At 39.5% G+C, this 26,003-nt stretch overlaps 2 protein-coding genes across 5 annotated transcripts in view; both read left to right on the top strand.

Annotated features, from left to right (window-relative positions):
• The first annotated feature begins 4,146 nt into the window (after positions 1–4,146).
• Positions 4,147–10,707, top strand: LOC115149798 (myelin-associated glycoprotein-like). 2 transcript variants are annotated; one of them, XM_029692629.1, is made up of 8 exons: positions 4,150–4,208; positions 4,439–4,513; positions 8,131–8,517; positions 8,646–8,951; positions 9,088–9,354; positions 9,856–9,949; positions 10,057–10,117; positions 10,278–10,707. In XM_029692629.1, exons 2-8 carry the CDS (start codon positions 4,465–4,467, stop codon positions 10,380–10,382), a joined length of 1,269 nt encoding a protein of 422 aa, XP_029548489.1. In that variant the 5' UTR covers positions 4,150–4,208; positions 4,439–4,464; the 3' UTR covers positions 10,383–10,707. The 2 variants fall into 2 exon arrangements, with proteins under 2 accessions (XP_029548492.1, XP_029548489.1); XM_029692632.1 differs by lacking the exon at positions 9,856–9,949 and having other exon boundaries at positions 4,147–4,513; positions 10,060–10,117; positions 10,278–10,357.
• Positions 10,708–13,945: 3,238 nt separating this feature from the next.
• Positions 13,946–26,003, top strand: part of LOC115149651 (B-cell receptor CD22-like) — a 36,971-nt gene continuing 24,913 nt past the window's right edge. The window contains exons 1-8 of one of the 3 annotated variants that reach the window (XM_029692598.1): positions 13,946–14,102; positions 14,333–14,407; positions 17,562–17,948; positions 18,078–18,383; positions 18,520–18,786; positions 19,016–19,109; positions 19,222–19,279; positions 19,636–20,467. In XM_029692598.1, coding sequence (XP_029548458.1) covers positions 14,359–14,407; positions 17,562–17,948; positions 18,078–18,383; positions 18,520–18,786; positions 19,016–19,109; positions 19,222–19,279; positions 19,636–19,908 — 1,434 coding nt within the window. In that variant the 5' untranslated portion in view covers positions 13,946–14,102; positions 14,333–14,358 and the 3' untranslated portion in view covers positions 19,909–20,467. Of the gene's footprint in view, positions 14,103–14,332; positions 14,408–17,561; positions 17,949–18,077; positions 18,384–18,519; positions 18,787–19,015; positions 19,110–19,221; positions 19,280–19,635; positions 20,468–26,003 lie in introns of those variants that run through there. The other 2 variants (XM_029692606.1, XM_029692605.1) reach the window with 2 other exon arrangements.

Raw genomic sequence — 26,003 nt, 5'->3', positions numbered from 1 at the left:
AATACTTATATAAATGAGATTTCTGTATTTAATTTTCAATAAATCTGCAAACATTTCTAAACATATTTTCACTTTGCTATTATGGGTTATTTTGTGTATATGGATGACAAAACAAATCTATTTAGTTTTTTTATTCAGGCATTAACACAACAAAATGTGGAATAAGTCAAGAGGTATGAATACTTTCTGAAGGCACTGAGTACCCCAAACATTAGGAACATCTTCACCATAGTAATACCTTCAGAACAGCCTTAATTCATCAGGGCATGGACTTTACAAGGTGTCTAAAGCATTCTACAGGGAAGCTGGCCCATGTTGACTCCAATGCTTCACACAGTGTCAAGTTGGCTGGATGTCTATTGGGTGGTGGACCATTCTTGATGCACACCGGAAACTGTTAAATGTGAAAAACCCAGCAGTGTGCAGTTCTTGATCGGTGCGCCTGGCACCTACTACCATACCGTATTCAAAGGCACTTAAATCTTTTGTCTTGCCTATTCACCCTCAATGTCATACATACACAATCCATGTCTCTATCTCAAGGCTTAAACACCCATCTTTAACCTGTCTCCTCCCCTTCATCTACAATGATTGAAGTGGATTTAACACGTGAGCTCTGAGGGGAGCTCAGTCCCAAAAAGACTCAAAGCTATAATCACTGCCAAAGGTGATTCTAACATGTATTGATTCAGGGGTGTGAGTACATATATGAATCAGATATTTTTGTATTTCATTTTCCAAAAATCTGCAAAAATGTCTAAAAACATATTTTCACTTTGTAATTATGGGTATATGAATACCTTCAGAAGGCAATGTATACTTGTATGCAAGATGTCAGCAAGACACCGCTAGACATTGGTTCTGCTCTATTGGGACGACAGGGTAGCCTAGTGGTTAGAGCGTTGGGCCAGTAATCGTAAAGGTTGCTAGATCAAATTCCCAAGTTGTCAAGGTAAAAATATAGCGTTATTCCTCTGAACAAGGCAGTGTTCCTAGGCCGTCATTATAAATAAGAATTTGTTCATAACTGACTTGCCTAGTTAAATAAATAAATATGACCTAATACCAACTCACATATCCATTGATAGTGAGTGGCAGTCTAAACTGCATCATTTCATTGTATTTTAATACATTTTACCCACAGATAGGCAAAGCAGTTCCCACAAATCTGAAATGAGCTTGTTAGTCACTTTTTTGTCAGTCCCACCGTATCCCCATCCCCACAATATTGCAGCATCAGCGTAGTATAATGTCCAATAGTCAATACTTTCTCTCTTCTCTCTCTGAATCATCTGGTCCCTCCGCCTCTGAATTCCTGATCCTGTCCTCCAGAGCCTTCAGCTCTCCCTCCACCTGCTGGGTAAAGTACACCCTCAGCTCCTGGGTCTCCTTCTTCCAGAAGACCTTGGGCAGGTCGAAGATGGTTTTGTCTAGAAGGGATACAGCTTTTGTCAAAATGTAGTTTTCTAGGAAGTTTAGCAGAATTTATGCAGCAGGTTAGGATAATTAACGTATCAGGTTATGATGATTAGATGAAAGTATGGAAAAGGGTTAGGATTAGCTAAAATGCTAAAAGAATACAACTTCAATTTGACAAAAGCTTTATCCCATCTAGACTTGACCGTCGTAGAGAGGGCCCATGTCTACTCTGCCGCCCATGCCCTGCAGGTTGCTGGCTCTCTCCTGTTGAACACGGGACACACTCTATTCACTCCACTACAATAAGAAATTATTTTGGTAGCAGATTAGGAGCAGGGACAGATTACCGAACGGCCCCAGATAGCATATGAGAGCAAAATGTGTTGAATTACAGGAAAATAGCTTTAAAACTGAAACCTTTTCTATCGACCTCATGGCAACATGTGTTGAATCTCAGGGAATTATCTTTAAAACTGCACATTTTGTCTCAGCCTCATTGCAAAATGTGTAGAATAGCATTATCAAATTGCAAATGTTCCTCTCTGCACCATGGCAAAATGTGTTGAAATGCAGAAAAGTAAGCTCAGGGTCCCAAATGCGGTCGTCCAACCCTGGATAGGAGAGCATTTTCCCTAACCCTAACCCTTTTACCTAACCTTAACCTCAGTCTCCTAACATGCTGCGTTAATTCTCCTAACCTGATACATAAATTCTCATAAACTGCTACAAAAAAGTCAATTCCGTATCAAAGTGGAGTGAAAAGTCTCTGTGGCTTCCAGCCCACCAGGCTCCTCTTGGCAAATAGACTTCAAAGAGTAAGTTGGTGTAGGAGAAGTTGAGTGGTGTGTGAGAATCACTGAGATACAATTACACTTACTCTGTTTCATACCAAGTCTGTTTTTCATGTTGAAACATAATGTGAAAACCATATGTTTTGTATCAAACTCAAATTAAACTTTTCTTTTTTTAATTTGAATAAATTAGTTGTGGGTTTTGGTTCAAAATGTAACTATATTTTTTAAATCCCACAGATACAGTGAGGGAAAAAAGTATTTGATCCCCTGCTGATTTTGTACGTTTGCCCACTGACAAAGAAATGATCAGTCTATAATTTTAATGGTAGGTTTATTTGAACAGTGAGAGACAGAATAACAACAACAAAAATAAAAATCAAATGCATGTCAAAAATGTTATAAATTGATTTGCATTTTAATGAGGGAAATAAGTATTTGACCCCTCTGCAAAACATGACTTAGTACTTGGTGGCAATCACAGAGGTCAGACGTTTCTTGTTATTGGCCACCAGGTTTGCACACATCTCAGGAGGGATTTTGTCCCACTCCTCTTTGCAGATCTTCTCCAAGTCATTAAGGTTTCGAGGGTGACGTTTGGCAACTCGACCCTTCAGCGCCCTCCACAGATTTTCTATGGGATTAAGGTCTGGAGACTGGCTCGGACACTCCAGGACCTTCATGTGCTTCTTCTTGAGCCACTCCTTTGTTGCCTTGGCCGTGTGTTTTGGATCATTGTCATGCTGGAATACCCATCCACGACCCATTTTCAATGCCCTGGCTGAGGTGATGGAGGTTCTCACCCAAGATTTGACAGTACATGGCCCCGTCCATTGTCCCTTTGATGCGGTGAAGTTGTCCTGTCCCCTTAGCAGAAAAACACCCCAAAGCATAATGTTTCCACCTCCATGTTTGACGGTGGGGATGGTGTTCTTGGGGTCATGGCCAGCATTCCTCCTCCTCCAAACACGGCGAGTTGAGTTGATGCCTCAGTCCTTCACGGCGTAGTTTGTTACCAATTGTTTTCTTGGTGACTATGGTCCCAGCTGCCTTGAGATCATTGACAAGATCCTCCCATGTATTTCTGGGCTGATTCCTTACTGTTCTCATGATCATTGCAACTCCACGAGGTGAGATCTTGCATGGAGCCCCAGGCCGAGGGAGAATGACAGTTCTTTTGTGTTTCTTCCATTTGCGAATAATTGCACCAACTGTTGTCACCTTCTCACCAAGCTGCTTGGCGACGGTCTTGTAGCCCATTCCAGCCTTGTGTAGGTCTACAATCTTGTCCCTGACATCCTTGGAGAGCTCTTTGGTCTTGGCCATGGTGGAGAGTTTGGAATCTGATTGATTGCTTCTGTAGACAGGTGTCTTTTATACAGGTAACAAACTGAGATTAGGAGCACTCCCTTTAAGAGTGTGCCCCTAATCTAAGCTCATTACCTGTATAAAAGACACCTGGGAGCCAGAAATCTTTCTGATTGACAGGGGGTCAAATACTTATTTCCCTCATTAAAATGCAAATCAATTTATAACATTTTTGACATGCGTTTTTCTGGATATTTTTGTTGTTATTCTGTCTCTCACTGTTCAAATAAACCTACCATAAAAATTATAGACAGATAATTTCTTTGTCAGTGGGCAAACGTACAAAATCAGGAGGGGATCAAATACTTTTTTCCCTCACTGTACTCCCATTCAAGCCTGGGAGATACGGGAGAGGGAGATTATGCTGCAGAAAGTTTTTTTTAACAATTTATTGGGGGCAGACTTAGCGATTTAGGGACCCGTTTCAAAATGCTGCTGACCTGTCCTACCCCGAGAAAGGGATATTACATACCGTGGTATTCTTTTAAAATTATTTCTCATTCACCAATTAGGAAGTACTTCACTGATGAGATGTGAGATATGCCACATAAATTTCAAGTACATTAGTTTGTCAGTCCACACTATGGGTGTGACAGTCTCTACTGTCGACAGTTTACGTTACCGTCTAAGGCAAGTATCGACTTCTTCAATATATTTTCTCTTAATTCGAATGTTCAAAATAAATTAAAGGAAATTAATTATGAGTAATGAGATTCAATATGTTCTAAAGTACTGCTGTTTGTTCATGTATTAGCTTCACAACTGAAAGACATAGTGTATTTGATATGGGGATGGTTCAATACAATGTGTTGAGTGAGTTAAGCTACTCTACCAGTAAGTGTATGTTTGTACTGTTTCAGGTGATCAGTAGTGTGTGAGTTCTCACATGGCTTGTCCTGAGAACATGTTTTTTCTCATTGTCCTCTTTATGTCAGGTGAGTCTTCCACACAACAACAATTAGTTATGAATCAGACATAAAGGAATAAGCACAAGTCATTATATTTTATGGGATGTGCTTTATAATTGTTTAGAAAAGTGTACAGTTTATTCCTGATTAGTGTATTTTAATAGTCTGGATTCAAACAGTCCTATGAAAAAGTATTTTGCATATTTTCGATACTGAATGTTATCAGATATTCAATCAAAAGCTAATATTAGATAAATGGAACCTGAGTGAACAAAAAACACAACAATGACATACTTATTTCATTACTTTCTTAAACTAAGTCAAGCAACAACCAATGCCACTGTGTGAAAAGGTAATTGCCCCTTAACACTCAATAACTGGTTGTGCCTCCATCAGCTGTAATGACAACCAACCATACACTTCTTATAGTTGTTGATCAGTCTCTCACGTTGCTGGGGAGGAATTCTGGCCCACTCTCCCACACAGAACTGCTTCAACTCAAGCGCCCTTTTGTGGGTTTTCAAACATGAACTGCTCGTTTCAAGTCCTGCCACAATGTCTCATTTGGGATAAGGTCTGGACTTTGAGTAGGCCATTCCAAAACTTAAAATTTGTTGCTTTTAATCAATTTTCATGTAGACTTGATTGTGTGTTTTGGAATGGTGAAACAACCAGTTATTGAGTGTAAGGGGGCAATTACTTTTCACACAGGGGAATTGGGTGTTGCATAACTTTGTTCATGAAATAAATGTAATAACTATACATTTTTTTTGTTATTTGTAATCTCAAGTTCCCTTTATCTAATATTAGGTTTTGGTTGTAGATCTGATAACATTCAGTAACAAAACATTTTTAAAATAGAGAAGCAGAAAGGGGGAAATACTGTTTCATGTCTCTGTATGTTCATGTTAAACCAACTTCATGTTGCGGCTGACAGTATAGCTTCCACCACTGTCCCTATCACCATACCGGGCTCAAACTAGTGGTCCTCTGCTCACAAACACACGTCACCTCACTCCTTGATAACACACCAACCAATTGAAAATCACCTCTACATTGAAATAAATTCATATTATTATTATTGGGAGAGACTGTAACAGTGATGTGTATAAAAAATGCTGGACCGCTGATGCTATGTAACAGCCAATGAGAGACTTTAACTCCACTGGTCTCTATATGTGGTTCTCCCCAGAAGAAGCAGTCCTCCATAGGATTTAATGGAATTCTACAGTATTTAAATCAAATGTTTCAAGGACAAATTACATGTATTTATTTATTTTGTTGTAGAGGGGGACAGTAAAGTTAGTACTCTATAAATAAAATACTTAAAAATCTTTACATATTTCTAATTATATTTGTTATGTTCAGGTCATATATAAAAAAGCATGAGCTGGAGCACACACAGAGAATATTACTTATTGTAGAGGTGCTGAATAACAGTGAATACACTGTCAGCTATAAAAACAAAGAGAGTTGAACACTCTATGTATATAATCTCCCACTAATTCATTGGGTAAAACACCAACGTTTCGGCATCACTGTGCCTTCTTCAGGGTAATGTCATGAATGTTTGAACCAGGTTATGTAGACATACAGTGCAGCTAGTGCAACCAATGACAATAGTGAGGGGTGTATCATAGTTATGAGGTTAATTAGAAAGAATTGAGTAAAACTGTTAAAATAATAGTTTACAGCATATTGAATATATTAGCGTATTGTTATCATTAACATTAGTATAAGATCAACATACATTATTGTTTAATTTAAAATGTTGTTACATGCAATCTTTTGGTTCATCAAGAATGCATAATAAGCACCATCAACAGGGGGAACATATTGGTTCTATGCTGAAAGGCTGTAGAAAGAATATATTCATTTATAAGACTTCTTAATAAAAATAATTGTTCAGAAGAAGGGCCTGAGATCAAAGTCAATATTCCGATCAGTAGGGGTCAATGTTTTAAAATAGGAAATCCAGTAGTCCTCCCTCTGTAGTAGTAGGATCTCCATGTTACCTCCTCTCCTCTGTAGTAGTAGGATCTCCATGTTACCTCCTCTCCTCTGTAGTAGTAGGATCTCCATGTTACCTCCTCTCCTCTGTAGTAGTAGGATCTCCATGTTACCTCCTCTCCTTGGTAGAGCAACATGCTCAATACCTGTGTATTTGAGGGAGGAGATGTGATGGGTAGCTTCAACAAAGTGAGCTGCTACTAGATAGTGTTCTTACAGCTGATTGAGCTGCAGTGTTCAGCTCTGCATTGTTTTAATTGTTGTTTTGTTTGTAATGCGTTGGCTTTCCCACATGAACTTGTGATGAGATAGATTACTACATTTGTCTTGCAAGAGATGATACCCCTAACTGGGATTTTTCCACCTGTATGTGGGTGTCTGAAGAAGGATGTTTTTGTAAAGCTATTGCACTGTGAGCATGAGGCACATTTGTAGTTCCCATTTGGAATGGGTGTCAAGAGTGTCTGAGTGGGCTCAGGGGGCAGGTCAGATCTCACTAAGCTATCCCCAATATTGCGACGATGCTTATAGACCACCAGTGGGGATTCCTTGAAGAGGTGTGCAATTTTTTGGTCTGATTGCAGAATATTCCAATATGCCAGTGCTTTTTCAGGATTGCTTTCATTTTGTCTGAACACTTGGTATACTTAGTGCAAAATACTGTTGCATAGTTTTTCTTTTTTGGTTAACTTTTTAGCAAATCCTGTCTTGGTTTTTGAGATATTTTCCTCATTGCAGCATCAATACTTTTTTCCTTGAAGCCTCTGATTTTGAATTCATTTTTCATTTTCTTAGCATTGCTGTCAAAATCCGACTGTTGGCAACAGATTCGTTTAACCCTGCATAACTGGCTATATGGTAGACCATTCCTGAGGGGAAGGGGATGTATACTATCCGTACGTAGCAGGGTTTTGCGGTCTGTTGGCTGTGTGTACAAGTCTGTATGTAATGCATCATTCTCTTTGATGATCCATACGTCCAGGTAGATTACTCATCCAGGTAGACTTCTCTCATGAGTCGCCATGGTGAATTTGAGATATTCAGAGCTCTCGTTTAGCAGAGTTTGGAATTAATTTAGTTCCTGCAGACTTCCTTCCCAGAGCACAAAGACATCATCTATGTATCTCTTCCATGAGAGGATTTTAGAAGTAAGGGGTGTGTCTCTTTGTTTTATAAATGAGTGCTTCCTCAAATTGTTCCACATACAGGTTCGCATAGTTGGGGGCAGAGGGGGAGCCCATGGCTACTCCCCGAATTTGAAAAAAACCCATCAAATTCAAAGATGAAGTAGTATTTGGATAATACCAGTTCAGTGAGATGCAACAGTGATCATTGTCTGGAGCAAGGATAGGGTCTCTCTGCCCAAGGAAGTGTTGCAGGTCACAATATATAATTTTAAAGTATGCATTAAGGTGTCTCTAATAGAATATACTTGTCAACAACGAAAGTAGACATTAATAAATGCATTTCTATAGCTTCCGACATCTTTTTTTTTAAATGGAGGAGGAGAAACAAGATGGCTGTGCAGTTGCCTCCAAACAGAGGCCCCTGGCTGTCATCTAGGGTTAATACATATCATTGGACTGAACTGAAAATATATCAGAACCTCCCTGATGTTGTCTTTTATGTTGCAGGTGTTTTGGCCTGCTTTGGTCAACGAAATTTGATCGCCACAATGCCAGATACACTGGATGTACTGACTGGCTCCTGTGTGCAAATCCCATGTTCATTTGATATTCCTGACAAACAAAAGAATAAATTTAAGAGCACAATACTAACCTCTGGAGTGTGGATTAAAGAAGACCCATACTTTGTTGAGCGTCTGGACAAAGTGATATTTAATAGCAGTGAGACGGTCAACAGATATCAAGGGAACATAACTGGAAACATGTCCCAGAAGAACTGCACCACAGTCTTCTTCAATGTAACCACCAATTACGCTAATACATACTACTTCAGGATTGAGAGTCAACCATTCCGTGCAACAGACATTGGAAAGTCTGTTAATATAGTTGTCAGAGGTAAGAGACAATTTAATTGTTAACCAACGATTTTTTCCAGTTTATATTCCTTGGATCAAAGATAAGAATAGAACAAGTGGACAGTTTAACTTTTAGTGTGAAATATTTTTATCTACAATGTATTACAGATTTGCCTTCCAGTCCCATCCTTACTGTCTCAGGTGAAGTGAAGGAAGGGACCCCTGTCAGTTTGAACTGCTCTGCTGTCGCTCCCTGTCCTGAACACCCCCCTGAGCTGACATGGACTCTCCCAACACAGTTCACAACTGAGAACCAACTGCAGGAGAATCCAGACCAAACCAAATCAGTTCTCTCCACGGCGACCTTCACTCCATCATACCATCATCATGAGAAGAACATCACTTGTACTGCAGTCTACCCAGTAGGGACAAGCAACAAGACAGCTGAACATAACATGATGCTTAACGTTTCATGTAAGATTTAGTCACCAGATCCTGTTGAATAGATTATTCTATCATGTTTTCACTGATGATTGTAATAGAGTGGTTTTGATGAGACTATTCAATATACCATATCCAGATACATTCTAAATGAACCCCTCTCCCTCAGTCTCTCCTAAGGACACCTCGGCCTCCATCAGTCCAGCTGATCCAGTATTAGTGGGCAGCTGTGTTAATCTGACCTGCAGCAGTACAGCCAACCCTCCTGTGACAAACTTCACCTGGTTCCAGATCAGTGGGGGTAAACCAATACAGGTAGCATCTGGACAGAGTTACTCCCTCAATGTGACTGTTGGTGATGGAGGACTGTACTACTGTGAAGCAAGAAATAGTCACGACTGTGGGAAGTCAAAGGAAGTGCAGCTGGATATTAAAGGTGGAAGCATTGGCACATTCAATATGGCACAACATTAAGAATAATATAGATAGATGTAGAAGAGATGTACTTCTACATGCATGCTATATGTATCTAGGTATGATACGGTTGTAGGATCTTAATTTGATCACTATTTTGTTGCTGAGAAGTTTTGTTGCACTGCGTTAAATACAGATAAGCTTTGTGATTTACATAAATTCCCCAAAAACCTGCACTAAAACGTGGCTCAATTAATATAGTTGCACTTTTCATGTAGCCTTATTTTGTCCAGCTAATATATTTAGCCTAACCACCAAGTTAGCTTAACCACCAATGGAACAACATTACGGAGTAAACGATTATATCCTTTTGCTGCAGGATTATTTCGCTGCAACAATACTGGCTAAATTAAGATCTTACATCTGTACATCTACAGTATATGTGTAATTTGTAATATTAGACAATGTACAAAATGTTTCCTCTTTTAGGAACAGATGACCATAATATGTGTTTTATTTACAGGGCAAGAAGAGCCTGTTAACCCAAAGGTTTTTGAGATTGTTGTAAAAACCTTGGGGTTGCTTTTCCTTTTCAGTCTGATCGTGTTCTTTGCATGGTAAAAAGATATTCCCAGCCTCAATGCAAACATATTTATCATGCTGTTTGTGCTTTTGTATATGAAAACCTAAATGATGTCAAAATACCTTTATTCTTGTCTTCCAGGAGGAGGAGAACATCTAGACTCCCCAGTGGGTTTGACATGACAGAAAGTTCACAGGGACAGGTGGGAATGTTAGACTCAACTTTTAAAAACCATCTAGAATGTGCATTTAAGGAAGAATTGAATGAATACTGTGTTGTGTAACCAACTGTAACTATGAAGTCATTATTCTTCTGAAGTGTTGGTCCTGACACCTGTTCCTTTCTCTGTGTTCACTCCACAGAACTCCCCGGTTTGGACAGTATGCTCCAACCAGGCCAGGGTCAGGAGTGGGAACCAGGAACCACCCCATATCAACCTTGATGGGCTTTATGCCAACGGGAATTAAGTGTTTTATGTACAGTATATCATTGTGTATCTGTTTTCTGTTGGTGCTTTTGTTACATTTATAATTGTGTGCTCTTTGATTATCTGCATATTTGGACCTTTATTTTGGACCATTTATTTTGAATGTTGCGTTCAGAGCATCTGTTTAATGGGTTCCAGTATAAAGGAACTGCTGAGTTCAACCAGCCTACTGAAGGCAGTAAGACCTGAAAATGACTGTCTAGGAATGATCAACAACCAACTTGATAGATCTTGATGAATTTCTAAAAAGAATAATGTGCAAATATTGTACAATCCAGGCGTGCAAAGCTCTTAGACTTACCCTGTAAATGAGATATTTCTGTATTTAATTTTCAATAAATCTGCAAACATTTCTAAACATATTTTCACTTTGCTATTATGGGTTATTTTGTGTAAATGGATGACAAAACAAATCTATTTAATTGTTTTATTCAGGCATTAACACAACAAAATGTGGAATAAGTCAAGAGGTATGAATACTTTCTGAAGGCACTGAGTACCCCAAACATTAGGAACATCTTCACCATAGTAATACCTTCAGAACAGCCTTAATTCATCAGGGCATGGACTTTACAAGGTGTCTAAAGCATTCTACAGGGAAGCTGGCCCATGTTGACTCCAATGCTTCACACTGTGTCAAGTTGGCTGGATGTCTATTGGGTGGTGGACCATTCTTGATGCACACCGGAAACTGTTAAATGTGAAAAAACCCAGCAGTGTTGCAGTTCTTGATCGGTGCGCCTGGCACCTACTACCATACCGTATTCAAAGGCACTTAAATCTTTCGTCTTGCCTATTCACCCTCAATGTCATACATACACAATCCATGTCTCTATCTCAAGGCTTAAACAACCATCTTTAACCTGTCTCCTCCCCTTCATCTACAATGATTGAAGTGGATTTAACAAGTGAGCTCTGAGAGGAGCTCAGTCCCAAAAAGACTCAAAGCTATAATCACTGCCAAAGGTGATTCTAACATGTATTGATTCAGGGGTGTGAGTACATATATGAATCAGATATTTTTATTTCATTTTCCATAAATCTGCAAAAATTTCTAAAAACATATTTTCACTTTGTAATTATGGGTATATGAATACCTTCAGAAGGCAATGTATACTTGTATGCAAGATGTCAGCAAGACACCGCTAGACATTGGTTCTGCTCTATTGGGACGGCAGGTAGCCTAGTGGTTAGAGCGTTGGGCCAGTAATCGTAAAGGTTGCTAGATCAAATTCCCAAGTTGTCAAGGTAAAAATATATCGTTCTTCCTCCAAACAAGGCAGTGTTCCTAGGCCATCATTATAAATAATAATTTGTTCATAACTGACTTGCCTAGTTAAATAAATAAATATGACCTAATACCAACTCACATATCCATTGATAGTGAGTGGCAGCCTAAACTGCATCATTTCATTGTATTTTAATACATTTTACCCACAGATGGGCAAAGCAGTTGCCACAAATCTGAAATGAGAATGTTAGTCCCTTTTTTGTCAGTCCCACCGTATCCCCATCCCCACAATATTGCAGCATCAGCGTAGTATAATGTCCAATAGTCAATACTTTCTCTCTTCTCTCTCTGAATCATCTGGTCCCTCCGCCTCTCAATTCCTGATCCTGTCCTCCAGAGCCTTCAGCTCTCCCTCCACCTGCTGGGTAAAGTACACCCTCAGCTCCTGGGTCTCCTTCTCCCAGAAGACCTTGGGCAGGTCGAAGATGGTTTTGTCTAGAAGGGATACAGCTTTTGTCAAAATGTAGTTTTCTAGGAAGTTTAGCAGAATTTATGCAGCAGGTTAGGATAATTAACGTATCAGGTTATGATGATTAGATGAAAGTAAGGAAAAGGGTTAGGATTAGCTAAAATGCTAAAAGAATACAACTTCAATTTGACAAAAGCTTTATCCCATCTAGACTTGACCGTCGTAGAGAGGACCCATGTCTACCCTGCCGCCCGTGCCCTGCAGGTTGCTGGCTCTCTCCTGTTGCACACGGGACACACTCTATTCACTCCACTTCAATAAGAAATAATTTTGGTAGCAGATTAGGAGCAGGGACAGATTACCGAACGGCCCCAGATAGCATATGATAGCAAAATGTGTAGAATTACAGGAAAGTAGCTTTAAAACTGAAACCTTTTCTATCGACCTCATGGCCAAATGTGTTGAATATCAGGGAATTAGCTTTAAAACTGCAAATTTTGTCTCCGCCTCATTGCAAAATGTGTAGAGTAGCATTATCAAATTGCAAATGTTCCTCTCTGCACCATGGCAAAATGTGTTGAAATGCAAGAAAGTAAGCTCAGGGTCCCAAATGCGGTCGTCCAACCCTGGATAGGAGAGCATTTTCCCTAACCCTAACCCTTTTACCTAACCTTAACCTCAGTCTCCTAACATGCTGCGTTAATTCTCCTAACCTGATACATAAATTCTCATAAACTGCTACAAAAAAGTCAATTCCGTATCAAAGTGGAGTGAAAAGAATGTCTCTGTGGCTTCCAGCTCACCAGGCTCCTCTTGGCAAATAGACTTCAAAGAGGAAGTTGGTGTAGGAGAAGTTGAGTGGTGTGTGAGAAAAACTCAGATACAATTACAATTACTCTGTTTCATACCAAGTCTGTTTTTCATGTTGAAACATAATGTGAAAACCATGTTTTGTATCGAACTCAAATTAAACTTTTCTTCTTTTTTTTTTGAATAAATTAGTTGTGGGTTTTGGTTCAAATCAGTCTATAATTTTAATGGTAGGTTTATTTGAACAGTGTGAGACAGAATAACAACAACAACAAAAATAAAAAACAACGCATGTCAAAAATTTTATAAATTGATTTGCATTTTAATGAGGGAAATAAGTATTTGACCCCTCTGCAAAACATGACTTAGTACTTGGTGGCAATCACAGAGGTCAGAAGTTTCTTGTTATTGGCCACCAGGCTTGCACACATCTCAGGAGGGATTTTGTCCCACTCCTCTTTGCAGATCTTCTCCAAATCATTAAGGTTTCGAGGCTGACGTTTGGCAACTCGACTCTTCAGCTCCCTCCACAGATTTTCTATGGGATTAAGGTCTGGAGACTGGCTCGGACACTCCAGGACCTTAATGTGCTTCTTCTTGAGCCACTCCTTTGTTGCCTTGGCCGTGTGTTTTGGGTCATTGTCATGCTGGAAAACCCATCCACGACCCATTTTCAATGCCCTGGCTGAGGGAAGGAGGTTCTCACTCAAGATTTGACAGTACATGGCCCCGTCCATCGTATAGTGTTTTTCATGTTGAAACATAATGTGAAAACCATATGTTTTGTATCAAACTCGGATTTAACAAATATAACTTGAATAAATTAATAGTGGATTTTGGTTCATGATTTAACTATATGTTTCCCACACACATTCCCATTCAGGCCTGGGAGATAGAGGAGAGGGAGATGGTTATAATGACGAAAGTTTCATTTGATTTATTTAACAATGTGTCGGGGGCGGACTTAGCGATTTGGGGGCCCGTTTCAAAAGGCTGCTGACCTGTCCTACCCCGAGAAAGGGACATTAAATACTAAAGTATTGTTTGAAAAAAATGTCTCATACACTTATTAGGAAGTACGTCACTGATGAGATGTGAGAAGTGCCACATGAATTTCATCATTTTAGTTTGTCAGAACACACTATGGGTGTGACAGTCTCTTCTGTCGACAGTTTACGTTACCGTCTAAGGCAAGTATCGACTTCTTCACTATATTTTATGTTCATTTGAAAGTTCAAAATAAATTAAAGGTAATTAATTCTGAGTAATGAGATTCAATATATTCTAAAGTACTGCTGTTTGTTCATGTATTAGCTTCACAACTGAAAGACATAGTGTATTTGATATGGGGATGGTTCAATACAACGTGTTGTGTGAGTTAAGCTACTCTACCAGTAAGTGTATGTTTGTACTGTTTCAGGTGATCAGTAGTGTGTGAGTTCTCACATGGCTTGTCCTGAGAACATGTTTTTTCTCATTGTCCTCTTTATGTCAGGTGAGTCTTCCACACAGCAACAATTAGTTATGAATCAGACATAAAGGAATATCCACAAGTCATTATATTTTATGGGATGTGTTTTATAATTGTTAGAAAAGTGTACAGTTTATTCCTGATTAGTGTAGTTTAATAGTCTGGATTCAAACAGACCTGTGAAAAAGTATTTAACATATTTTTGATACTGAATGCTATCAGACACTCAATCAAAAGCTAATATTAGATAAATGGAACATGAGTGAGCAAATAACAAAACAATTACATAGTTATTTCATTTATTTCGTAAACAAAGTTATGCAACAACCAATGCCACTGTGTGAAAAAGTAATTGCCCCCTAACACTCAATAGCTGGTAATGCCTCCATCAGCTGAAATGACAACCAACCATACACTTCTTATAGTTGTTGATCAGTCTCTCACTTTGCTGGGGAGGAATTTTGGCCCACTCTCCCATGCAGAACTGCTTTAACTCAGCGACATTTGTTGGTTTTCAAGCATGAACTGCTCGTTTCAAGTCCTGCCACAATATCTCAATAGGGATAAAGTCTGGACTTTGAGTAGGCCATTCCAAAACTTAAAATTTGTTGCTTTTAATCAATTTTCATGTAGACTTGATTGTGTTTTGGAATGGTGAAACAACCAGTTATTGAGTGTAAGGGGGCAATTACTTTTTCACACAGGGGAATTGGGTGTTGCATAACTTTGTTCATGAAATAAATGTAATAACTATACATTTTTTTTGTTATTTGTAAACTCAAGTTCCCTTTATCTAATATTAGGTTTTGGTTGAAGATCTGATAACATTCAGTTACAAAAAAATAAAAAATAAATAAATAGAGAACAAGAAATGGGGAAATACTGTTTCATGTCACTGTATGTTCATGTTAAACCAACTTCATGTTGCGGCTGACAGTATAGCTTCCACCACTGTCCCTATCACCATACCGGGCTCAAACTAGTGGTCCTCTGCTCACAAACACACGTCACCTCACTCCTTGATAACACACCAACCAATTGAAAATCACCTCTACATTGAAATAAATTCATATTATTATTATTGGGAGAGACTGTAACAGTGATGTGTATAAAAAATGCTGGACCGCTGATGCTATGTAACAGCCAATGAGAGACTTTAACTCCACTGGTCTCTATATATGGTTCTCCCCAGAAGAAGCAGTCCTCCATAAGAATTAATGGAATTCTACAGTATTTAAATCAAATGTTTCATGGACTATATTACATGTATTTAAGTATTTTGTTGTAGAGGGGGACAGTAAAGTTAGTACTCTATAAAGAAAATACTTTAATATCTTTACATGTTTTTTATTTTATTTGTTATGTTCAGGTCATATAAAAAGCACACAGAGAATATTAATTATTGTAGAGGTGCTGACTAACAGTGAATGCACTGTAAGCTATAAAAACAAAGAGAGTTGAACTCTATGTATATAAACCCCCAGTAATTGATTGGGTAAAACACCAACGTTTCGGCATCACTGTGCCTTCTTCAGGGTAATGTCATGAATGTTTGAACCAGGTTATGTAGACATACAGTGCAGCTAGTGCAACCAATGACAATAGTGAGGGGTGTATCATAGTTATGAGGTTAATTAGAATGAATTGAGTGAAAGACAATAGTTTACAGCATATTGAACATAGTAGGCTATTGTTTTCATTAACATTAGTATAAGATCAACATACATTATTGTTTAAATTAATTTCACATATATTTAATATATTTAAAATGTTGTTACATGTAATCTTTTGGTTCATCAAGAATGCATAATAAGCACCATCAACAGGGGGAACATATTGCTTCTATGCTGAAAGGCTGTAGAAAGAATATATTCATTTATAAGACTTCTTCATAAAAATAATTGTTCAGAAGAAAGGCCTGAGATCAAAGTCAATATTCCGACCACTATGGGTCAATGTTTTAAAATAGGAAATCCAGTAGTCCTCCCTCTGTAGTAGTAGGATCTCCATGTTACTTCCTCTCCTTGGTAGAGCAACATGCTCAATACCTGTGTATTTGAGGGAGGAGATGGGATGGGTAGCTTCAACAAAGTGAGCTGCTACTAGATAATCAGTGTTCTTACAGCTATGCATTGTTTTAATTGTTGTTTTGTTTGTAATGCGTTGGCTTTTCCACATGAACATGTGATGAGATAGATTACTCCATTTGTCTTACAAGAGATGATACCCCTAACAGGGATTTTTCCACCTGTATGTGGGTGTCTGAAGAAGGATGTTTTTGTAAAGCTATTGCACTGTGAGCATGAGCCACATTTGTAGTTCCCATTTAGAATGGGTGTCAAGAGTGTCTGAGTGGGCTCAGGGGGCAGGTCAGATCTCACTAAGCTATCCCCAATATTGCGACCACACTTAAAGACCACCAGTGGGGATTCCTTGAAGAGGTGTGCATTTTGTCTGATTGTAGAATATTCCATTGCTTTCATTTTCTCTGAACACTTGGTGTACGTAGTGCAAAAGACTGTTGCGTTGTTGTTCTTCTTTGGTTAACTTTTTAGCAAATCCTCTCTTGGTTTTTCAGATGTTTTCTGTATTGCAGCATCAATACTTTTTTCCTTGTAGCCTCTGATTTTGAATTTATTTTTCATTTTCTTAGCATTGCTGTCAAAATCTGACTGTTGGCAACAGATTCGTTTAACCCTGCATAACTGGCTATAGGGTAGACCATTCTTGAGGGGAAGGGGATGCATACTATCCGCACGTAGCAGGGTACTGAGGTCTGTTGGCTGTGTTTACAAGTCTGTATGTAAGGCATCATTCTCTTTAATGATCAATAAGTCCAGGTAGTTTATTTTTCTCTCATCAGTCAGCATGGTGAATTTGAAATATTCAGAGCTCTCGTTTAGCAGAGTTTGGTTTAGTTCCTGCTTACTTCCTTCCCAGAGCACAAAGACATCATCTATGTCTCTAATAGAATATATTTGTCAAAAACAAATGTAGACATTAATAAATGCATTTCTATAGTTTCCAAAATCTGTTTTACAATGGAGGAGGAGTAACAAGATGGCTGTCCAGTTGCCTCCAAACAGCGGATCCTGTCTGTCATCAAGGGTTAATACATATTATTGGACTGAACTGAAAATATATCAGACCCTCCCTGATATTGTCTTTTATGTTGCAGGTGTTTTGGCCGGCTTTGGTCAACCAGATTTGATCGCAACAATGCCACGTAGACTGGATGTACTGACTGGCTCCTGTGTGCAAATCCCATGTTCATTTGAAATTCCTGACCAACATAAGAATACATTTAACAGCACAATATCGACCTCTGGAGTGTGGACTAAAGAAGACCCACACTTTGGAAAGTGTCCTGAAAATGTGATATTTAACAGTAGTGAGACGGTCAACATATATCAAGGGAAGATAACTGGAAACATGTCCCAGAAGAACTGCACCACAGTCTTCTTCAATGTAACCACCAATTACGCTAATAAATACTACTTCAGGATTGAGAGTCAACCATTCCGTGCAACAGACACTGATACGTTTGTTCATATAGTTGTCAGAGGTAAGAGACAATTTAACTGTTTACCAACTATTTTCCCCCAGTTTAGATTCCTTGGATCAAAGATAAGAGTAGAACAAGTGGATAGTTTAACTATTAGTGTAAAATATCTTTATCTACAATGTATTACAGATTGGCCTTCCAGTCCCATCATTACTGTCTCAGGTGAAGTGAAGGAAGGGACCCCTGTCAGTTTGAACTGCTCTGCTGTCGCTCACTGTCCTGAACACCCCCCTGAGCTGACATGGACTCTCCCAACACAGTTCACAACTGAGAAACAACTGCAGGAGAATCCAGACCAAACCAAATCAGTTCTCTCCACGTTGACCTTCACTCCATTTTACCTTCATCATGAGAAGAACATCACTTGTACTGCAGTCTACCCAGTAGGGGCAAGCAACAAGACAGCTGAACATACCATGATGCTTAACGTTTCATGTAAGATTTAGTCACCGGTTCCTGAAGAATAGATCATTCTATCATGTTTTCACTGATGATTGTAACAGAGTGGTTTTGATGAGACTATTCAATATACCATATCCAGATACATTCTAAATGAACCCCTCTCCCTCAGTCTCTCCTAAGGACACCTCGGCCTCCATCAGTCCAGCTGATCCAGTATTAGTGGGCAGCTGTGTTAATCTGACCTGCAGCAGTACAGCCAACCCTCCTGTGACAAACTTCACCTGGTTCCAGATCAGTGGGGGTAATTCAACACAGGTAGCATCTGGACAGAGTTACACCCTGAATGTGACTGTTGGTGATGGAGGACTGTACTACTGTGAAGCAATAAATAGTCACGGCTGTGGCAAGTCAAAGGAAGTGCAGCTAACTATTCAAGGTAAAACGGGCCCGTCGGGCACAATCGTAGGTTAGATATACACTATATATTCAAAAGTATGTGGACACCCCTTCAAATGCGTGTATTCAGCTATTTAATGACATTGACATTAATGCCCATGATATTGGAATGAGATGTTGGATGAGCACGTGTCCACATACTTTTGGTAATGAAGTGTACATTGCAGATCTTTAAGTGAGAAATAATCTGATATGTGCTGTATTTTCAGGGCAAGAAGAGACTGATAACACAATGGTTTTTGGGATTGCAGCAGGATCTTTGGGGGTCATTTTGCTTATCAGCCTGATCTGTGTTATTGGATGGTAAAAACTATTCCTGGCATCAATACAAAACTATTATTTATGTTGTGTTTGTGCTTTTGTATATGAAAAAGCCTCTCAGTTCATTCAGAAGGCCTTTCTAAATGTCTTCCAGGAGGAGAAACTCGAGGCTCCACGATGGACTTGAAAGGACAGACTGTCCACAGGGACAGGTGGGAATAAGGCTCAACTTTCAAAACCCATCTACAAAATGTATCTAAGAAAGTACTGAATTAATGATGAAACTATTTAAAGCCATGAGGTTGACATCATTTCAGAGGAAGTTTAGGGGAGATGACCACACCGAAAGCAATGCCACATCATTTAAGAATATGGAATGATAACAGAATAGCTGTTGGACTTTGACAGTGTTTCCTGGCAAAATGTAACTCTTTTCACCTGTCAGTTGAAATGACATTTTCATTGACATCCCCTCAGTATGTGTTGTGTAACCTGCTGACTTTAGAGTTTTACAAATGACTGAGCTTAGAGCTTTACACCTGTTCCTCTCTCTGTGTTCTCTCCACAGAACTCCCCGGTTGGGACAGTGTGTGCTGACCAGGCCACAGCTGGAGAGAAACCAGAGGAACCTGCAGAAGACCAGCCTGAAGAGATCCACTACGGTGACATAGACTTCTCCAAACTAAAGACCAAAGAGACCCCAGCTGCAGCCCAGGACAGGGTCCAGGGACAGGAGAGTGAGTACGCTGAAGTCAATGTGACCGTGAGAAGGGCCCAGGAACCACCTCTTAACAACCTAGATGGGCTTTATGCACATGTCAATAAAAGAGGTGCATGTTAATTATTTTTCCAATGGGTATTAAGTGTTTTATGTACAGTATTGTCATTGTGTATCTGTTTTCTATTGGTACTTTTGTTACATTTATAATTGTGTGCTCTTTGATTATCTGCATATTTGTAGAATTTGCTGGGATGAAAAGTGTTTAACTGTTACTATAGTGGTGATACGATGATGTAGGCTACTCTTTATTTAGGACCATTTATTTTGAGTGATGAGTTCACAGAGCATCGGTTTAATAGGTTCCAGTATAGAGGAACTGCTGAGTTCAACTAGCCAACTGAAGGCAGTTTAAGACCATATAAAGTCAATGATGACTGAGGAGAGAAGACACAGTTAGTTGGAGACAGTGGTCTGATGCAAGACAGGAAGTTGGTGAAGGAAGTCTACATTACATATTTTGTACAGTTCCCAGAATAACTATATCATCTATTTTCAGTTTATATCTATTTAGATTTTATCTTGTCAGTTTTTATGTTGTGTTAAATCAATAAAACAATCGAGGCTGAATTTAAGGTTGTTTATTAATTGCACTGTAATAAAAACCTTTACATTCAATTTCCATGCAATCTATTGGTCTTATTGGTCCAACATTTTACATACCTCATTAAAATGGATTACATTGAGATTTTGTGTCACTGGTCAACACACAATGTGGAATTATGTTTTTAGACATAAACGTAAAAAGCTGAAATGTCTCAAGTCAATATGTATTCAACACCTTTCCATGGCAAGCCTAAATAAGTTCAGGAGTAAAGATTTGCTTATCTAGTCACATGAGTTGCATGGATTCACTCTGTGTGCAATGCTAGTGTTAAACATGAGTTTGGAATGACTACCTCATCTCTGTACCCCACACATACAGATAATTGTAAGGTCCCTCAGTCAAGCAGCGAATTTCAAACGGATACAACCACAAAGACAGGGAGCTTTTCCAATGCCTCACAAAGAAGGCCACCTGTTGGTAGATGGGTAAAAATAAGAGAAATCTGACATTGAATGTCCCTTTGAACATGGTGAAGTTATTAATTACACTTTGGATGGTTTATCAATACCTCCGATCACAACAAAGATACAGGCGTCCTTCCTAACTCAGTCGCCAGAGAGGTAAGCAACCGCTCAAGGATTTCACCCACAGGAGGTTGTTGGCACATTAATTGGAGAGAATGGACCTGTGGTAATTAAACACATGGTTTCCATGTGTTTGATTCCATTCCATTTGCTCCGTTCCAGACATTATTATGAGACGATCTCCCCTCAGCAGCCTCCACTGGTTTCACCAAAAGGCCAGTGGTGACTTTAAAACAGTTACAGAGTTTAACGGCTGTGATTGGAGAAAACTGAGGATGAATCAACAACATTGTACTTACCCCACAATACAAACCTAAATGACAGATTGAAAAGAATACAGAATAAACATATTCCAAAACATACATTCTGTTTGCAATAAGGCACTAAAGTAAAACTGCAAAACATTGGACACTTTATGTCCAACACAACATATCACATGGTGCCACTCTTCATATTTTCAAGCATGGTGATGGCTGCACCGTGTTATGGGTATGCTTGTCATCAAGTGTTTTAGGATAAAAAGAAATGGAATAGAGCTTAGCACAGGCAAAACTCTAGAGAAAAACCTGGTTCAGTCTGATTTTCAAAAGAGACTGGGACACAAATTCACATTTCAGAAGGACAATAACATTAAACAAAAAGCCAAATATACACCAGAGTTGCTTGCTGATCAACAACCAATTTGAAAGAGCTTGAATAATCTTTTGAAGAATAATGTGCAAATATTTTACATTCCAGTTGTGAAAAGCTCTTATAGACTCACCCAGAAAGACTCACAGCTGTAGTCGCTGCCAGAGGTTATTCTAACATGCATTGACTCAGGGCTATGAATACTTATGAAAAGGAGTTATTTCTGTATTTCATTTTCAAAATATATGCAAACATTTCTAAAAACATATTTTCACTTTGCTTTTGCCTTCACAACAGCCTCAAATCATCAGGGCAAGGACTCTACAAGGTGTCGAAAGCATTCCACAGGGAAGCTGGTCCATGTTGACTCCAATAATTCCCACAGTTGTGTCAAGTTGGCTGGATGTGTTTTGGGTGGTGGACCATTCTTGATACACAACGGAAACTGTTGTGTGAAAAAACCCAGCGGTGTTGCAGTTCTTGAAACCAGTGTGACTGGAACCTACTACCACACCTCGTTCAAAGGCACTTACATTTTTGTCTTGCCCAATCACCATCTAAATTGCACACATACACAATCCATGTCTCAAATGTCTCAATACTTAAAATTCTTATTTTCTTCATCTACACTGATTGAAGGGGATTTAACAAGTGACATCAATAAGGGATCATAGCTTTCACCTGGATGATGGCGCCGGAGGGGATGGTCGCCGTTTTAGAGGCTCCTTACCAACTGTGCTATTTTGTGTGTTTTTTCGCATTGTTTGTAACTTATTTTGTACATAATGTTGCTGCTACCATCTCTTATAACCAAAAATAGCTTTTTGATATCAGAACAGCGATTACTCAGTTTGAACTGGACAAAGATTTTTTCTTTAATGAGTCCGGAGCGAAGGATATACTGCTTTTTCAAGACCAGGCCCAAATCCCCGTCATCCACGTGAAGAAAGGATGGAAATACTGGGGCAGAGATCGGGGTTCATTATGAGAATTCATCGCCGAGTGGGTAACCCGCCTCTACCATACGTTCTATTGGCCAACATACAATCACTGGAGAATAAACTGGATTAGCTCTGTTCAAAACTATCCCACCAACAGGACATTAAAGACTGTGCTGTCTTATGTTTCATACAGTCGTGGCTGAACAACGACAGTTGGCTGGTTTTTCCGTACACCGGCAAGACAGAACAGCTGCCTCAAGGTAAGACAAGGGATGGCGGTCTGTGTCTATTTGTCAAAAACAGCTGGTGCGCAAAATCAAATATTAAGGAAGTCTCAAGGTTCTGCTCGCCTGAGGTAGAGTATCTCAAGCTGTAGGCCACACTATTTACCAAGAGTGTTTTCATCTATACTTCTCGTAACAGTCTATTTACCACCACAATCCGATGCTGGAACTAAGATTGCACTCAACAAGCTGTATAAAGCCATAAGCAAACATAAAAATGCTCATTCAGAGGCAGCGCTCCAAGAGGCCAGGGACTTTAATGTAGGGAAACTTAAATCCGTTTGACCTAATTTCCACCAACATGTTACATGTGCAACCTGAGGGGAAAAAACTATAGACCACATTAACACCACACACAGAGATGCGTACAAAGCTCTCCCTCACCCTCCATTTTGCAAATCTGACCACAATTCTATCCTCCTGATTCCTGCTTACAAGCAAAAACTAAAGCAGGAAGTACAAGTGACTCGTTCAATACGGAAGTAACAAAGCGTAAATACAGGACTAAGATTGAATCCTATTACACCGGCTCCGACGCTCGTCGGATGTGGCAGGGCTTGCAAACTATTACGGACTACAAAGGGAAGCCTACCAGATGATCTAAATGACTTCTATGCGTGCTTCGAGGTAAGAAACACTGAAGAATGCATTAGAGCACCAGCTGTTCCGGACGATTATGTGATCACTCTCGCCGTAGCCGATGTGAGTAAGACCTTTAAACAGGTCAACATTCACATGGCCGCAGGGCTGGATGGATTACCAGGATGTGTACTCCGAGCATACGCTGACCAACTGGCAAGTCTCTTCACTGACATTTTCAACCTGTCCCTGGCCGAGTCTGTAATACCTACATGTTTCAAGCAGACCACTGTTTTCCCTGTGCCCAAGAACAACAAGGTAAGCTGTCTATATGACTACCGACCCGTAGTACTCATGTCTGTAGCCAGGCTAGTCATGGCTCACATCAACACCATCATCCCAGAAACACTAGATCCCCTCCAATTTGCATACTGTCCCAACAGATCCACAGATGATGCAATCTCTATTGCAATCAACAATGCCCTTTCCCACTTGGACAACAGGAACACCTACGTGGGAATGCTGTTCATTGACTACAGCTCAGCGTTCAACATCATATTGCCCTCAAAGCTCATCACTAAGCTGATGACCCTGGGACTAAACACCTCCCTCTGCAACTGGATCCTGGAATTCCTGATGGGCCGCACCCCAGGTGGTAAGGGTAGGGAACAACACATCTGCCTCTCTGATACTCAACATGAGGGTCCCTCAGGGGTGTGTGCTTAGTCCGCTCCTGTACTCCAACACCATCATTAGCTTTGCAGACGAGATCACCAACAACAATGAGACAGCCTACAGAGAGGTCAGAGACCTGGCAGGGTGGTGCCAGGACAACAACCTTTCACTCAAAGTGATCAAGACAAAGGAGATTATTGTGGACTACAGGAAAAGGAGGGCCGAGCACACCCCATTCTCATTGATGGGGCTGTAGTGGAGCAGGTTGAGAGCTTCAAGCTCCTTGGTGTCCACATCACCAACAAAACTATCATTGTCCAAACACACCAAGACAGTCGGGAAAAGGGCACTACAACACCTATACCCCCTCAGGAGACTGAAAAGATTTGGCATGGGTCCTCAGATCCTAAAAGGTTTAACAGCTGTATAGTGTCAGTTTGCAGTCACTTTTTTTGTAATTAAGAATATTATGTTTCTAAACATATTAATGTGGATTCTACCATGATTACAGATAGTCCTGGATGATTTGTGAAAAATTATGAGTGAGAAATATCATACCCCCCCTCAAAAAATGCTAACTTCCTCTGTCATTGCAATGGTGAGAGGTTAGCATGTCTTGGGGGTATGATATTTGTGCATCTGTGAACAAAAGAGAAGTTGTTAATAAAGTCCATCATTAATCAATCAGGTTTAATGCAAATTGCAACAGGTAGACAACATGCAGCATAGAAGCAGAGACAATGTCTTACTGGCCTCTTGGAGACAGTTGCTTTATTTCCTAATCAGACCAACAAATGTTCTGTAAACACCAGTCTGAGGGGCTTGTAGGAAGTCAAAACAATAGACAGTGGCTTTGTCAGCTACTACAGAATCAGTGTTTTACACAATACAATAACAATCAGTGTGTCCTCTGTCCTTGTTCCTCCAGTCTGTCATCAATCAGTATCAACAGTTATGAGTTTAATATAACATACAGCATTGAGTCTAGTGAACATCAACCCAAGTGTTACAAACAGCATACTGGAAATCATGTGTAACGCGGATCGTATAAAGGGGACCAAGGCGCGGTGTATAGAGTGCTCAAATTTACTTTAATGACAACACTTTAACAAAAACAACAAAACGACAGCCAACAGTTCCTCCAGGTGATACTCACAAAATGGAAAACAACTACCCACAAAAACCCAGGAAGAAAAACCCCGACTTAAATATGATCTCAAATCAGAGGCAACGAGGATCAGCTGCCTCCAATTGGAGATCAACCCAAACAACCCCAACATAGAAGTAGAAAAACTAGAACTTAAACATAGAAATAGAAAACATAGAAAAACACAAAACACCCCCTGTCAAGCCCTGACCTACTCTACTATAGAAAATGACATCTTACTAGGGTCAGGATGTGACATCATGTTACAGAAAGGTCAAATATATAAATATGCTGAACATTATATGAATCACTCTAAACTGAATCTGAACTTTATTCATCTTAAATATTCCCATTACATGTTTATTTTTCATGTGTGTGTTGTTGGGAGTTATTATGTCCGTTTTTATTTTGAGTGTTGTTCAAGAGACACAAATGAGGCTGTATTTGAGGTTGTTCATTAATTGCAATGTAATAAAACCCACCTGCTGGGTAAAGTACGTCCTCAGCTCCTGGGTCTCCTTCTCCCAGAAGGCCTTGGGCAGGTCGAAGAGGGTTTAGTATAAAAGGGATACAGCTTTTTGTCAAAAATGGACGTTTCTTAGCAAATGTAGGAGAACTTGTGCAGCAGGTTGGGAGAATTAACGTAGCAGGTTAGGATAATTAGATTAAGGTAAGAAAAATGGTTAGGGTTAGCTACAATGTATTATTCCAGTTTAGTCAAAAATTTAGATTTTGGCCACTAGATGGCAGAGTTTTAGACTGATCTAATGA

The sequence above is a fragment of the Salmo trutta genome, chromosome 2 (genome assembly GCF_901001165.1).
Source record: "Salmo trutta chromosome 2, fSalTru1.1, whole genome shotgun sequence".
NCBI lineage: Eukaryota > Metazoa > Chordata > Actinopteri > Salmoniformes > Salmonidae > Salmo > Salmo trutta.
The sequence above is the reverse complement of the archived record's forward strand: the minus strand, read 5'-3'. Positions and strand labels throughout refer to the sequence as shown.

Coding starts and splice junctions, on each gene's coding strand:
- LOC115149798 (XM_029692629.1), top strand. CDS start 4,465: ATGGCTTGTCCTGAGAACATGTTTTTTCTCATTGTCCTCTTTATGTCA. Junction 4,514..8,130: donor CATTGTCCTCTTTATGTCAG/GTGAGTCTTCCA, acceptor TTTATGTTGCAG/GTGTTTTGGCCTGCTTTGGT. Junction 9,950..10,056: donor CTGATCGTGTTCTTTGCATG/GTAAAAAGATAT, acceptor CTTGTCTTCCAG/GAGGAGGAGAACATCTAGAC.